Source organism: Trachurus trachurus (genome assembly GCF_905171665.1).
Source record: "Trachurus trachurus genome assembly, chromosome: 11".
Taxonomy (NCBI): domain Eukaryota; kingdom Metazoa; phylum Chordata; class Actinopteri; order Carangiformes; family Carangidae; genus Trachurus; species Trachurus trachurus.
In genome coordinates, this window is record NC_139904.1 from 19,658,789 (window position 1) to 19,674,555 (window position 15,767).

The 15,767-nt window shown below is 44.8% G+C and overlaps 1 protein-coding gene across 2 annotated transcripts; it reads left to right on the forward strand.

Moving 5' to 3' along the window:
* The first annotated feature begins 156 nt into the window (after positions 1-156).
* On the forward strand, positions 157-14,885 carry pdcd6ip (programmed cell death 6 interacting protein). Of its 2 annotated transcripts, none has more exons than XM_083982397.1 (18): positions 157-470; positions 3,137-3,191; positions 3,287-3,356; positions 4,091-4,218; positions 4,977-5,130; positions 6,141-6,241; positions 7,505-7,636; positions 7,830-8,052; positions 8,818-8,941; positions 9,552-9,729; positions 10,803-10,914; positions 11,046-11,215; positions 11,650-11,898; positions 12,155-12,289; positions 12,411-12,505; positions 12,581-12,689; positions 12,787-13,001; positions 13,671-14,885. In XM_083982397.1, the coding sequence occupies exons 1-18, from the start codon at positions 265-267 to the stop codon at positions 13,867-13,869; spliced, it is 2,655 nt and encodes an 884-aa protein (XP_083838523.1). In that variant the 5' UTR covers positions 157-264; the 3' UTR covers positions 13,870-14,885. The 2 variants fall into 2 exon arrangements, with proteins under 2 accessions (XP_083838523.1, XP_083838524.1); XM_083982398.1 differs by having other exon boundaries at positions 7,520-7,636.
* Positions 14,886-15,767: the final 882 nt, after the last annotated feature.

Consider the following 15,767-nt stretch of genomic DNA (forward strand, 5'->3'; position numbering starts at 1 on the left):
TTAATCCGGCTGTAGAGTCCCGTCGTGGGGGATAAAAGACGGCCTCTGTGAGCTGATGAAGCTAATTGTTTTTCTTTTCTGTTGTTTTCCCATCAGAGCGTCAGTGATTCTGCGCGGTGCCGTTTCCCATGACGTCACTTGACGTTCCCTGCGAGAGACCAGGAAGTGGGTCGTGCGCTGTTGTTTGTGGTCGTTGCTCGCTAATCGTCTCTTGTCGTCTCCTTTTTTTTGTTTTCGACTTGACACAGAGGAGGGGGGGGCGAAATGGCAACGTTTATTTCAGTCCCGTTAAAGAAGTCCTCTGAGTTGGATCTGGTGAAACCGCTGTCGAAATTTGTCACGGCCACTTACTCTGCGGGCGAGGAGCAGGGGGAGTACGTCCGCGCCGTGGAGGAGTTGAACAAGCTCCGGAAAAACGCGCTGGGGAGGCCGCTGGACAAACACGAGAGCTCGCTGGAAATCCTCCTCAGGTAGATACACCCCCTCACCGCTTTATAACACGCACACCACGACGAGCTACCTGCCGCCAACTTCCTCACCTGTGGCGCGGAGCTTTGCCCAGTCATCGCCGCACCCAGATGTGTGTGTCGGTGTGTTAGCTCCGAGTGGCTAACGGGGGAGCTAACAGTTAGTTGGAGCTAACGATGCTAGGAGGCATTTCTCACCAAAACAACTGACTCATTTGTTATTTATGCCAGCTTTCCCCTGTCAGCAGAGCACAGCCCGGACTTGTTACATCGTCTAACTGGACTGTCACAGACGCAGAAGCAGAAATTAGCCTTGTGGGGCGAAACTAGTTAATGGTATTAGTTAGCTGTGAACGGACTTAAGGAAAACTGGTTTTACTGAGCATTACAATGAGTCTTAACTTCATGATGTCATCCCCAGCATGAATGGGTGCTTTGACATGAGTGTAAATCTACAGCTGTTGTGAACAAGACATATATGTGTTTGCTCTCAGGTATGATTAAACTTTTATTTTAGCCATGTAGCTAGCTACACAGTATCGGTGAGAAAACCCAGCTTTCCTGTCAGGTGTCAGTCAGCTGGAGGTGGAGCCCAGGCCGGGACTTCATCCTCCACCACCAGACACAACAATGTGGCACGGTTTATATCCCCAAGGAGAGATTAATATGACTACATAGTACATAACTCTTTATATAATTATTTATCTATATATAGATGTATAGAAACCACTTAACTCTATATAATTAGGTACATATAGATCTCCACAGAGGCAGGGAGACACATGTCACACATATATGGCCTTTATACATAATGAACTCAGCCAGTGGATATTTTTTTAAACTTAATTTAGCTGCTCTTGAATTGTAAAACACATACAAAATATACAGAACAAAGAGAGTCACAGTGTGAACTGTTTTGCATGGGGTTACTGTGATGGACATGGGTTTTATTTGACTGTTACAAACTTCCTCTATGTCCCATGGTCAACATAGAGGAAGCTGTCAGCCTCACTGTTACAGAATAGATGAATATGCAGACTCGTATCTCTTTAATCTTTAATGGAGGCGGTGTTATTACTGCTAACCTGGTCCGTCCTTATATTATCAATATTAGTCCATTCCTGTGTCACATATAGAAGCAGACTTTGTACTTTGTCGACCTCAGTCTTTGTTCATTATGACACATGAGTTATTCAGAGCATGGGGATTGTCTGCATTATGCAGGTTGCCAGGAATGCACTTGCAGGTTGCTGGTCCTCCACTCTCCGCAGTGAGTTATTTTTTTGGCTCGAGTCGAGTGACAAATAGAGTTGCGTTGTATTTGCCAAGATTAGGCTCCATGTCAGCACAAGGGTCTGAGGGTGAAGCGCTGACAGGCGGCGGCAGCGAAGTGCAGTGAAAAATGGACCAGTGCAAGACATTGACTCCTCCAAGACACCTGAGGATCTGTGATGCTCTTCTGAAACAAACTACCTGTGATGTGATAAGACGGTGATTGATTGTTTCAGTTTAAGTTTGGGATGCATTGATCCTTTGCATCGTCTTGGTGTTGGCCTCAGTTTGCATCACTGATTTCTGTCAGTGTTTTTGTAAGATGTTAGAGACTAGACGTTGACATGAAATCTTTAACAAAAGACCTGTACTACAAAAGAGGACATTTTTCACAGCATCTGAAAGTTTCCCCCAACTGAACCTTTAACCTAACTCTACCTACCTAACCTAAATGTGTAGAGGTTTCGGAGGGTGTTGTATTTAACGTGTAGATCTTGGGGGACGGTCAGCGCCTGGTTTCAGGTCATTAGAGAGACACAGTGGAAGTTAATGTGTCTGTGCAAAGTTTGGCCTCCATTGCTGAGTGTTAGCATTGTGGCTCCTTGGCTCGGTGCACATGTCGTCTGTTAGCAACGTGCCAGGTAGCCAGGGCAACGGGGCCTATCCTTTTCACAGGCCAGCAGACATACAAGCATTGTGTCACCGTGGCGACCATTGTTTTGTTTGGGACGTTTTCTTTTTCTCTTCAGTCAACTAGAAGGGCACACCCCGGCTCGGCTTTCCTCTGTGCACGTGTGTGTGTCCTTGTCTGATTGAGAAATAAGGATGAAATGTTCTAAATATAAACCCACAAATTGCGTTTATGTTTATACCTGCACATCCTTCTTTCTTTGAAATAAAGCAGGTAAAACAGGGTGGATGAGCTTGAGCGAGGAGATTCCCGAACTTGCCTCTGGACATGTTGTCATTTCTAATAATAGACTGCTCACACAGTCGATCGCAGGCAGGGACAGTGATAAGATGAATAGGTGAGGAGCAGTCATGGACTCTGCATCTCAGTGTGTGTGTGTGTGTGTGTGTGTGTGTGTGTGTGTGTGTGTGTGTGTGCTTGTCTATCTGATGTTTTTTCCTGACTCATTGTCAAGTGTCTCTGAAATGGCAGCGCTTCCTCAAATCACAAAGCTGCAGTTATGTCATAATAAGCATTACCCCCTAACCTAGTTTCCCAATGATTACTCACTGTACAGTCCCATATTTCTCTCATTTTTTTTAGGCTTTTTTTTTTAGCTTGACTTCATACAGACAGACAGTGAATTGTGCAAAACAAATGTGCAAGTATTTTAGAGTTTAGACATAGTAAACATGGTTCTAATCTTGTCATTTCTTTCTCTCCACAGATACTATGACCAGCTCTGTGCTGTCGAGCCCAAGTTTCCCTTCTCTGAAAACCAGGTAATTGCTTTTGCAGCAAACATGATTGTGGGTTGGCCGTACAGTAGTTCCCAGACAGGAGAAGTTTCTCACAAAGCCTCTCTCTGTTTCCGCAGCTCTGCTTAACTTTCACATGGAAGGATGCCTTTGATAAAGGATCGCTGTTTGGGGGCTCAGTCAAGCTTGGTAGGTGCAGTTGCCTCTTATCAAGTGCATTTGTGTCCGTGGAAGAATATCTGTACAGGTTCATATCTGTCATATTTTCTCTGAATCAGTTTGTTTCTCTCATACACACACACAACACAAAATAGACCTGTATTACTTCACATCCAGGACACAGCCAGGACAAGGTGTGGTAAAAAGTTTAAAGAAGAATGTGTTGGAGAGAAAGAAATGACACAGGCATGTGTGTTTAGGGTCGAAGGCTAAGAGGTCCTCAGCACAAATAAATAAAATAATTTTAAAATGTATGTTTACTGTATGTGTTGAGCCGATGTGAAATTAAAGCAATGACACTGGTTCTTAAGTTTGCCCTTTTGTTGCAGTCCACACTTCACACTTATTCTGTTCACGCTTGAATCTTTTGTCCTCTGTGGTGATTTGTGGGAGCTCATGACTGTGGGATTCTTTCCACTTTACTCTGGGTGAGAAAATGTAGAATGAAGCAGTAGAAATGTTGGCCTCAGAAAACGCCAGCCCCACACAGACAGCTGTGTCCAGCACAAAGACAGAAGTTGACAGCAGACAAGAGATCTAAGCGACATGAAAGTTGCATGTCACTCTGTCCCCTGTGTCTTTTTTAGAGCTGTGGAAGGAAGCCACGACGGATCTTAGTGGCTCAAAATCTGTGGGATATATATTTGCGAGTGCGTGATGAAAGTTCATTCAAGTTTAATAACCACAGTGTTTCTGTGTCGCAGCTTTGGCCAGTCTGGGCTACGAGAAGACATGCGTGTTGTTCAACGCAGCAGCTCTGGCCAGTCAGATCGCCTCTGAGCAGAACCTGGACAATGATGAGGGACTGAAGGCAGCGGCCAAATACTATCAGGTGGGTGTACCACACACGGTTGTGTAGTAATGTGTGTAACATGACAGCAGTGAAAATCGCTAGATGAAGTAACAGGGTTACACTGCTTGTTCAAATATGTTGAGATGAGTGAGATGAGTGATGTACAGTAATGACAACTGCAGCTGCACTCCTCGTTTTTATTTTTATTTACTGTACAGGTCCAAACATTGTGTTAATTGTATTTCTTTATTCCCTGAATATTTGTCAGAAGAAGTTACTCCAGGGCTTCTCAATGTTTAGGAATATGGTGTAACACCTTGATAATGTAAGGCAAGGAAAATGCATCATCATTTACTTTATGTTCATATGGGTTTATACTTTCAAAAGTGAATGTCACGTAATTTTGACATGTTTTATAAATCAAAATAAACTCCATGCCTGTGAACCAGCGTGAGCATTTAATCTATTTATCTGAGATGTGGAAGCAGTGCCCTTTTGTGAAACATGAAGCTGCCACCATCACTGATCTGTGCGTGTGTGTGAGCAGTGGTAGGAAATTGTTTTTGTGTAATGGGTTGCGAGCATGTAAAGAAAGCCTCGGGAGAAAGGAGTTGTTATTGAGACACTGTGTCTAGTGAACACCGACATGTTGCAGATTGTACGTGCTGGGTGTGACGGAGCTCAAACGTGATGATTCAGTAGACAATGGGGGTCAGTTATCCCATTATCTGAATATTAGTCGTGGCCTTAATGTCTCATTTGTTCTTTGCCTCTTCCCCTCGTCTCCCTCTCTCCAGCTGGCCAGCGGCGCATTCGGTCACATTAAGGACACAGTGCTGTCGGCGCTGAACAGGGAGCCCACCATGGACATCTCCCCTGAGACCGTCGGCACCCTGAGCCTCATCATGCTGGCCCAGGCCCAGGAGGTCTTCTTCCTCAAAGCTACTGCAGGTACCAGAAGACAAAACACGACAGTTGTCTTCTCCTACCACTGCAGGGACGTTAATGGGTTGATACTCATCAACATCCTTCCCATTCTTATGAACCGAATATTTCATCAAATTTGGTACAAACATTCACTTGGACTCAGGGATGAGTTGATGTTGGTGGCTGAAGGTCAAAGGACAAACTTTGACCTTGTAAGTTTTTGAGCATAACTCATGGATTTATCTACACTATTTTTGACAAAATACACTAAAAAGCTTTTATCGAACTTCTTTAAAGTCTTCTTAATCTCTTTTCATATCAAGAGTCCGGACTACAACTTCACTGCATTGTGGAGAAATGCAACCACGAGGCAGTGACTCCCAATCAGTCCCAGTTCTTAGTTTTAAAAAGTGCATCACACACAAAGGACCACTAATTAGACGTTTCCTCAGTAATGTGTCTGAAAAGTTTCAGTGTTTAGGGACACTGGTGTCAAACATGCACCACAAGTCCTGCTGATGTAAAGGAAGAGGAGTAGTTGTACTTTAAATAAATAGCATCATTAATAACACAGTCATGATTTTTTATTTTTTGCCTGAGAGTAATTTCTAGCAGTGGCAGCAGACAGTGATCCGGGCCGCACACGGCCTCCGTCCCAGTTCTGTCCCGGGAGTTGCTTACCAGAGTTTTTAAGCACTGTACTTTTGAAAGTGACATCATAAAATAAGCTCTCTTTTTATAGAAGGAAAAATAGAAAAAAGGAAATGTTTTTGCTGAGAGGGAGGGATGACTTTGTTGTAAATGAGTTTTTACTCCTTGTAGGATGTAGAAGCAAGACGAGACGTGTAAACACTGGTTTTAAATGGATTAGATGCACAAGACGCTGGTGTGAAACCACGTGGGGAATCTCTGCTGTTATGTAACGTCTAAGCAAACCACAGATGGGTTGATTGGTTGATGTACGGTTTGTGAGACCACAGCTTGTCATCTGTGCTGCTGTGCTGTGTTTTGATATGTGCTCCTTCATCCAATAGATAAGATGAAAGACGCTGTCATCGCAAAGCTGGCCAATCAGGCAGCAGATTTCTACGGGGACGCCTTCAAGCAATGCCAGTACAAAGACAACCTTCCCAAGGTATGTGTAGGACACACACAGTCACACACAGTCACACACTAACCTAAAAACTCAGGTGTAATAAAAAACAAGTAACACACTCACAGTCAGCCATGAGTTCATTGTGGTGGAGATCAACACAGAACTTGGACTCTGCATGGTTCTGCATCTGTATGGTGTGTGTGTGTGTGTATTTGTTTTGTGTGTCTGAGTGTGTGTGTGGAAAAAAACGATCTGAAGAGTGGCTCTCAGGTTGTGGGACTGTCCAGTTTGTAATCTCTCTCTGTTCTCATTGGTCCATTTCCATCCTGTTTTCAGTCTGATTGGTTGGTTACTACTGAATCGCAGTTTGACCTGTTTTCATCCTGATTGATTTTCTCAACATCAGATCACCTAACACCTACATGCGCGCACGCACACAGTCACACAGCAATACTAATATTATCAGTTACCATTTAATCAAGGAAAAAAAACTGAATAAATCACACACTTGTGCATAAATTAATAAAAAACAAACTCATAACTGCATTTACAAATGATTGTTAACCAAGTTTAATATAACTCTTGAGTCAGTTGCAGCTTGTGATGCAACAGTGAGAACAGCTTATTGCCCAGACTTCACTAAAGTCATTATGTTTTAATGATGCAACCTGAGCTGTATGAACATAACAGGCGATAGCGACCTCATCCTTGTTGTAAATCCACTTTATATGAATCATGTCACTCTCCACGGTGACAACAGCTCCACTCACTTTAGTTTGTAGATGTTTGTAAAGGTGTTTGGAACGAAGACGACATTTTTTGTGTTTACATGGGAAACCATGTTTAGAGACATTGATCCAAATCTGACAAGTAGCATCTCTGTTCTCCCTGAATACCTGAAATCAAACACACACACACACGCAGCTGTGGGTGGTTTGCTGAGGGTAAAACAGCTTTTGCTGAAAGGTTAAACACTCATGGCCTGTTCTGTTTTCTCTCTCGTCTTCCTTTCTTTCTGCATCCCCTCGTGGTGGTGGTGTTGGCATTGGGTGTGCGTGCGCTTGTGTGTGCGCGTACGCATGTGTGCGTGCGCATCTGTGTTGTGTCTCGCACTCCTCCTCTGACCGCTTGTGCCTGTTTGTGATTGGCTTTTGTGATGTCATTCGTTATTTGACTTTGCTGGTGTGCATTTGCCATTTTTGTGGTTTGCCTTGCCATTGTGTGTGTGTGTGTGTGTGTGTGTGGTGTGAATATATGTTTGTGTGCCTGTGTGTTGCTCTGTGGTTGCCTCTCCCTGGTCAGTATTTTTATTTTCAGGAAGTGCTGCCGGTGCTGGCAGCCAAGCACTGCATCATGCAGGCCAACGCCGAGCTGCACCAGAGCATCCTGGCCAAGCAGAAGAAGCGTTTTGGAGAGGAGATCGCTCGCCTGCAGGTACACGCCTTTTGCATAACTTAATTGTTTTGTCGCAGTCTCAGATACACTCAGAGAATAATGTGTTTTATTTTCAAGTAATGGCCTCTCATTTATCATAATTTGGATGAATTCTTATCTATAAACCAAATTCAATCTAAAGTAAACATAAAAATCACTCATCAAGTAAATTTTGTACTCAAATTTCCTCCAGCATGCAGCAGAGCTGGTGAAGACGGTGGCCTCTCGTTACGATGAGTACGTGAGTGTGAAAGATCTGACTGAGAAGATCAACCGAGCCCTCACCGCAGCCAAAAAAGACAACGACTTTATCTACCACGACCGTGTCCCTGAAGTCAAGGACCTGGAGCACATCGGCAAGGCAGCGCTGGTCAAGGCCACGGCCATCACTCCCCCACTCAGCCAGAAATTCTCAGGTACCACACATCACACAGCTTCCCATTGTTGAGACAGACCGACACACCCAGAGACATAAAACTAAGTATCAGCAGCATCATGATGGGACAGATAACATCATAAGTTTTGAAGAAATTGTTTGATTATGTTAATGGTTGTCTTCGCTACTTGTTAACATACGAGGTGTTAGCCATGTTAGTTCCAGTCTTTCCACAAAACTGCCAACTGTAGATGTGTGTTCACCACACTGATCTTAAATTGGTCTTAAATTGTTTATATTTAAGTTGTGCTTCACACTTCCCAGACGTAACATGTAGAAAAGTGACATATGAAAGTGTCTCAAACCGTCTGTCCCAAAAACTTTTGTCCACACTGCAGGTGTGTTACTCAGGGTCCAAACAAGTGCAAAGTTTGAGGTTGATTGGTTGAGCAGTTTTTTAAAATGCAGGCAAACATGTTTGATATCTGTGATAACTAGTTTTAACTTAGTTTCAGCCAGCATTTACCAGACAATGCAAATAAAAGCAACTGTCTCATTATTTTTACATAATCAGAGTATAATGTCAGGGTGAGTGAGTGATAATTCCCGTGATTCACTGTGGGTTTTGGTGAAAAAATGCAGTTTTTCCTCCATTAATATTGGGAGAAAAAACCTTTTTTTATTTTAACTTAACTCCATTCAAAGTTACGCTCTAAAAATGTCAACTAATCCTGTAGATACTTGGTAACTTCATCAACAAAACACTGGCTTCTGTTTCTCCAATCGATCATTATTTCCTCTTCAGACTTGTTTGAGAAGATGGTTCCCATGGCGGTGCAGCAGTCCATGAGCATTTACGGCCAGAGAAAGGCTGAGACGATCAACAGACTGGTGGGATCCATGAGGGAGGCCACCAACCTCTGCAACGGGTCTGTTATCCTTTTACTCCATAGAAGTAACTCTGCCTGGGCTCATGCATGTCGGTGTGCACTAATGTTTGTGTAATTGTCTCCCAAAGAGCACGTCTGTGAGTGCCTCTGTCTGGCATGGATTGATTTATTAAATATTCATAACATAATGGTGCGTCGGGTACCATTAAAATGTTGTAGTACTCAGAATGTTTTGTAGTAACAACCGAGCCCTGTTTTCACACTGTTTGAAAATACTAATGATATAATTTCATTGAATTAATACTTTTATGAAGTTGAACGAGTTACATTGCTTGTTTTTAATGTTAAGATTGTGAATATGCAATAATGTAACAGGTGATGAATCAAGTTGAATGTTGCGAAATTATTTTTTGATCTGAAATTGTGACCTGGTGATAGGACGGGTGTTTGTGTGTGTGTAGTTTACCTGATTTACCTTTTTCCCTGTGCCTTGTTGGTGTTTAACGATGCCCACAGGTGTGAGTGTGTGTGTGTGTCTGTACATGTTAGCCCTGTGATGGACTGGAGACCTGTTCAGGGGTAAGCAGTGTAACTGGTGGCAGCTTTGAGAAACCGTAATAACAATTGATTATGTGTAACTGTCCATCAGAGTGTTGGCGTCCCTGAACCTGCCGGCCGCTCTGGAGGATCTGTCAGGAGACTCGATCCCACAATCCATTGCTGAGAAGGCCAGAAACATTGTGCAGCAGGGAGGACTGCAGAGCATCGAGCAGCTGATCAGAGATCTGCCCGAGCTTCTGACTCGCAACAGAGAGATCCTGGATGAGGTTGGTGTCGGGAACAAGCAGAGACGCACTGAATTACACACATGTGACGACAACACATGGCGGCGATCTAACCTCTCACCTCGTTACAAATCGCACTCTGAAGTCGTTTTAAAAAGTAAAGGCGGCACAATTAGAAGTAGCTCCACTTTACAAGCTTGTTTTTCACATGGCTTTGGTTCCGTGACAAAGCAGCATATGAATGTAATGCTGCTGAACAGCTGACTTGGACATCCTAGATGTTGGGAGTTTTCTACCACCACGACCAGAAGAACACATGAAGACTAAAAACTCATAATCGTTCCTAATGGCTGAAATCCCAGATCAGGATCATCACTGAAAATCTAATCCACTGATCTTCGGGCCAAGGACTGTTTGTCCACCAACGTCAGCCAACCCATTTTTTAGACATCTCACTGACAAACAAATAAACAGATGGGAGGTAAAACATAAAACATAAAACACAATCTGCTTCCAAGTTTGCTGGCAGAGTGGAAAAGTCCTGATTTCCCCCAAAAAGTCGGCAGCTCTGTTGTATACAGACAAAGAGCAATAACTCCAAATGAGAACAAAAAAAAACAGAAAAGTACATATCTGCTGGCCAAGAAACAGACTGTATATTGTTTATTTATTAGTTTTAAACGCAAACTGTGTGATTTTAACTTTTTTGGAAAGACGTAAGCAGTTGTTTAGCAAGAAAAAATACCAAACATTTGCAGGTTTAAGGTTCTTAAATATGAGGCTTTTGTTCCTCCATCTTTCCTTCAATACTTTTGGCTTGTTAACTTTGTTGTCTTACATTTGGTTGACAAAACAATTGAGTCATATGTGAGAGCAAATAATCAATAATGAACAAAGCTGTTAGCTGCAACCCGACATGAATGTGTCTCCTGTATTGTTGCCAGAAGACTGCTGAGTAACTACACAGTGAGTTCCAGCGAAGTCGGTGCATACACGACCCAAAGTGATGATGAGTAATGAAGGCCTGGTCATCAGATCATTTAATGTGTGTGTTAGTGGGAGTGTAAATATTTCCTGTCTGCACTCAGTAAGTTTGTGTTTTTTTTGTCCATCAGTCTCTGAAGATGCTGGACGATGAAGAGACAACGGACAATGAGCTGAGATCCAAGTTCAACCAGCGCTGGAACAGGACCCCCTCTGGAGACCTGTACAAGCCCCTTCGTGCAGGTACACACGTACACACACACACTTCTACACATTTCCTGTTTGTTTCTACTCCCTGTTGACCACGGTCCTCATCTGTCCTTCGCTCTCGTCCTCTCTAACCTTCCCTCTTCTCTCCTCTTTTTTTTACCCAGAGGGAAATAACTTCCGCAACATCTTGGACAAGGCTGTGCAGGCCGACCAGGTGGTGAGAGACCGCTACAGCACCCACTGTGACATGATCACCCTGCTGTGTAAATCCGAGGACGAGCTCAACGCCGCCATCCCCTCCGCCAACCCGACCAAAACCCTGCAGGGCAGCGAGGTGCGTCCGCCCAGTATTTTCATCTTCATATCTTTGCTTGAGCAGCCGGTTAATGTGAAGCTACACTTGTTTTTTCGCTGTCTGCCGCCTCATCCCAGGATATTTTGTGTGGCCACATAAACACACACACAAGTAGAAACCGGCTGTACACAACCACCCGGCGGACACTCTGTACTTTATGGCTCTTTCCCCCCCTCCCCACAGTAGCTCCATTTTTCATTTTATTTGCTGACATTGCATTGTGTTTCACTGGGGAACTTAAAGGACGAAGCAAGCAGAACTGGGGAAAGAGTGAAGAAGTGCATGTCTCAAGAAACGCTGCATCCATGCTAAAGTGAAAAAAAAAAGGGGGGGGGGGGGTGAGGGGCTCTACAGACCGCAGGCGTCGTGTGCTGAGAGAGATGGATGGAAAAGTGACGATTTGTTCGTTCCAGGTCGTGAACGTGCTGCGCTCCCAGCTCGCCCAGCTGGACGAGGTGAAGAGGGAGAGGGAGACGCTGGAGGGAGAGATCAAGGCCGTGACCTTCGACATGTCCGCCACCTTCCTGACGGCGCTCGCCCAGGACGGAGGCATCAACGAGGAGCAGCTGTCGCTCTCCCAGCTCGACCAGTTGTACGGCACCTACAACCAGAGGGTACAGGCCAGCCTCCGCACACAGGAGGAGCTGCTGGGACAAGTGCAGGTACACACACACACACACACACACACACACACACACACACACCAGGTGGCACAGGTGTAAAGCTTCACCTGTACCAAACAGAAAAACGCGCATGCAGGCAGATCTCACAGCAGGTGCGGTTAAAATCCAAAGAGTGATTGAAACCCTCTGAGTTTATAGCTCGCTGCACATAAATCTACTCAGTTTCCACGAAGTTTCAGAGGTTAATCTCTCGGCAGTCTGTGATCTCTGTTTTCAACCTGTGATCGCCTTCCAGACATCCCATCAGGAGTTCAGCAGTCTGAAGCAGTCCAACACGGAGACCAACCAGAGGGAGGAGGTCCTGAAGAAGCTGGCTTCGGCCCACGACAGCTACGTCGAGATCAGCAGCAACCTGCGCGAAGGCACCAAGGTACACTACGCACTCAGCACAACACACGGCACAGCGATGCATGTCTCGACGTAAATGTTACGTTGGTTCCCGAACCAGGTGAGATTTATTTTTGTGCCTCTTTTCATTTCTCCTCGATCAGTTCTACAACGACTTGACAGAAATCCTGCTGAAGTTCCAGAACAAATGCAGCGACATCGTTTTCGCTCGCAAGACGGAGCGGGATGAACTCCTGAAGTACGTACTCTGTCTGTTATTGGTTTGTGTGGCGGTCACGTGACGAGCTGGTTAATGTTTGACCTCTTCCCTCAGGGAGCTGCAGCAGAGCATCGCCAGAGAGCCCAGCGCTCCGAACTTCAACGTCCCGGCCTATCAGAGCACCCCTGCTCCCGGCCCGACCCCTGCACCCAGGACTGTGTTTGTAAGCGGCGGCTTGCGGAGCCAAACACTGAATACCTGCGAACTTTATAAAAAGCAGATGGCTACATATCAATCTGTCGTCCTCCTCTCTTCCTCAGCAACCTCAACAGCCTCAACAGGCGCAGCAGCAGCCCGCCGCCGCAAAGGCCCAGCCCCCAGCCAGGCCCCCTCCTCCCGCCTTCAGCCCTCAGGCAGCGTCCACGACTCCCACCAGCGCGCTGCCCACCGGCCCTCCAACCAACAACCCCCCACCTGTGGCCCCACCCACCCAGGCTCAAGGACCTCCTTACCCCACCTACCAAGGCTACCCAGGGTGAGCTTTCCGCCGCAGCGTCCGGGGTTCAGAGCACGTTTGATGTGTATGAGTGGAGTATTTATACTGATGTGAGGACGGTGAGAACAGTGGGATTGTTTCCTGATGGCCACTCTCCTTTTTTTTTAGTCTTATTTTCAGCTGCCAAAACACCTGCGATCCTCAAACTCCTCACTCTCACTTTAAGAGGAAACACATTCCCTCTTAAAGGGTTTGACCTTATCTTTACCATATATGAAATCAGGTCTTACAGTCGACACATAGCTGAGTCATTTTGACCAATTCTCTTCAAAAATGTTAGTGTATATGTATATATATATATATATATATATATATATATATATATATATATATATATATATACACATACACACACTCATTTATTGTTGGTTTGTCTTTGCCAATTTCTGGTCAAAGCCTTTTAACAACACCCGCAAAAGGTATTTGTCTTGCTTTGTATATTCAAGTCCATCATACAGGTACAAATTTAAAAACATTTTCCTTTTGAAAACAGCTTCCAGGACCCCATTAATGTTGTTTTTTTAATGAAGTAATAGGTTGAAATGACATTACTAATCACACCATGTCAGTTTTATGTGAGTGTTTCTGTTCATCATCTGAATAGTTCGCTGGCTCATCTGTGTTTCTCTCTCTGTCGTGTCTGTGCAGGTATTTCCAGGTGCCTATGGGCTACAACCCCTACCCTTACGGCCAGTACAACATGCCCAACATGCCCAACATGCCCTACATGCCCTACCAGGGCACCCCGGGACAGGGAGGATACCCAGCAGCCCCTCCTGCCGGACAGCCCTACCCTGGATACCCCCAGCAACCACCACAGCAGCAGCCCTACTACCCTCAGCAATAACTCTCCTCTCCATCCCCTCATTTCCTCCTCTCACACGTTAACACCAAATAAAAGAAAACTACCCCCAGCAATAACACTTTATCTCCCCCAGCTCCCTTTCTTCTCATCTTTTGTGTTTTTTTTTCTCACTATCAGCAGCTGTAGAAACCCAAGTGAATGGCATCTCTGAGCTGCTTTGCACTTCTCCCTGAAACCCATTATTACTTTGCTATTCTTTACTTCATCTTTCACTGAGGTTTTCTATTTCTATCTCACCCTCACCTTTTTTTTATTTTATTTTTTTATTCCATCTCATGTTCCCTGGCTCTGACAGCACTTTTCCTGAACTATCTCCACTTTCATCAAAGCACTAACCCTCTCCTCTTGCCTCCAAGATTATTTTTTATGTACCCATTTTCTAATGGCTTTGTTAACAGTTTAATTTAAACCGTAACTGGTTTTCATCAATAACTGACTCAATGTCTGGGCTGGACTGCTGTACATCACTCATGGAGGCACACAGTGTCCCAGGATGGCGCTCCATCTCCTGGGTTGGGAGTGTGTGTGTGTATATGCGTGTGTGTGTGTTGGGTGGGTGGGTGGACGGACGGACAGACGGGTGGTCATTACCAGTAACGTCACTGATGGGAGAGCGCAGCCACATCCTCACTCCCCCTCACCCACTCAGCGCCCAGTGCTTCTATATCAACTATATTCCTATTTTTGTAATGAATACTGACACCTCGCTGATGTATAAACCTATAAAAAACGAATGGCCTGTAGGTTTTCTATTGTAGACGATGACTTTTGAGGGTCCTGCTCTCTTTAGCTCTTTTCTCTCTCATCTAGGGATTGTGGGTATATTTCTGTGTTACAATCAGAGGCTGTAAAAGTGGCAGAAATGGTTCTATTATATAAATATATGTATAAATAAGACTCTGTATGTGGTTAACTGAGACACTCTGTGCACTGCACTCTCATGCTCTTTGTGTTTATTTTTATTCCTCAGCTCTAATGTGATTAAAAACAACAACTGCCAGCCAGAATTTTGTCTGTCTTTAAATACAGGATGTCATGTTTGTGTTTGTGTTTGTGCGTATGTGTGTTTTCCTGTTGCTATCAAACTGTGGAGCTTTGTAAAGCAGCCAGAAGAGGGCAGTCCTGCAGCTCACAGTGGGAGCAGCAGCCTGAGCAGCAGCACTTCACCTGCCATTGTTGCTCCTCTCAGCCAATCAGGGGACGGAGTCGTCCCCATCCGACTAATCGGACGCCTTTTGACCTCCCGAGCATCGGGGGCAGATCCCATTTAGATGACATGCAAATTACGTTCCAGCGAGGTTGTGATCTCATCCAATCATATTTCCCCGCAGGTGATTTCTCCACAGACAGATTTCATCCCCAGATATTTATTCAGTGTCAGGAGACGCTAATGATTTCACATTTCTCCTCCCTGTGTGTGTGTGTGTGTGTGTGTATGTGAGTGTGTGTGTGGCAGGAAGGCAGATGGCAGCGCAGTGTGATGTCTGGAAGGATGCATGGAGATGTTGGCAGAGAGCTGCTGGTCCCCTGCCTGCATCCATCACTCCACCTCTCTCCATTTTCCTCTCTCCGTCTAATCTGTCTTCTCGAGTTCCTATCAGCCCAACTCTTTAAGAAAGAAATCCACCATATTTCACTTCATTTTCCCTAAGCACTCTCCCAGTTTTTTTTTTTTTTTTCTTCCTCTCACACTCTCTTCATCATATTTTCCTTTGCTCCTAAGCTGTTTTTTCCTTCTATACCACCTGTCTTTTTATATCCTCAGCTGTTCTCTCCTCCATTTTTCTCCTCTCCCCCTGGCTCATCTGTTTTTGCTTACCATTCATCTGTCCTTGCCGTCCAAGCCGCAAATCGTTGGCAGTGAGTTGTCTTCACTGGTC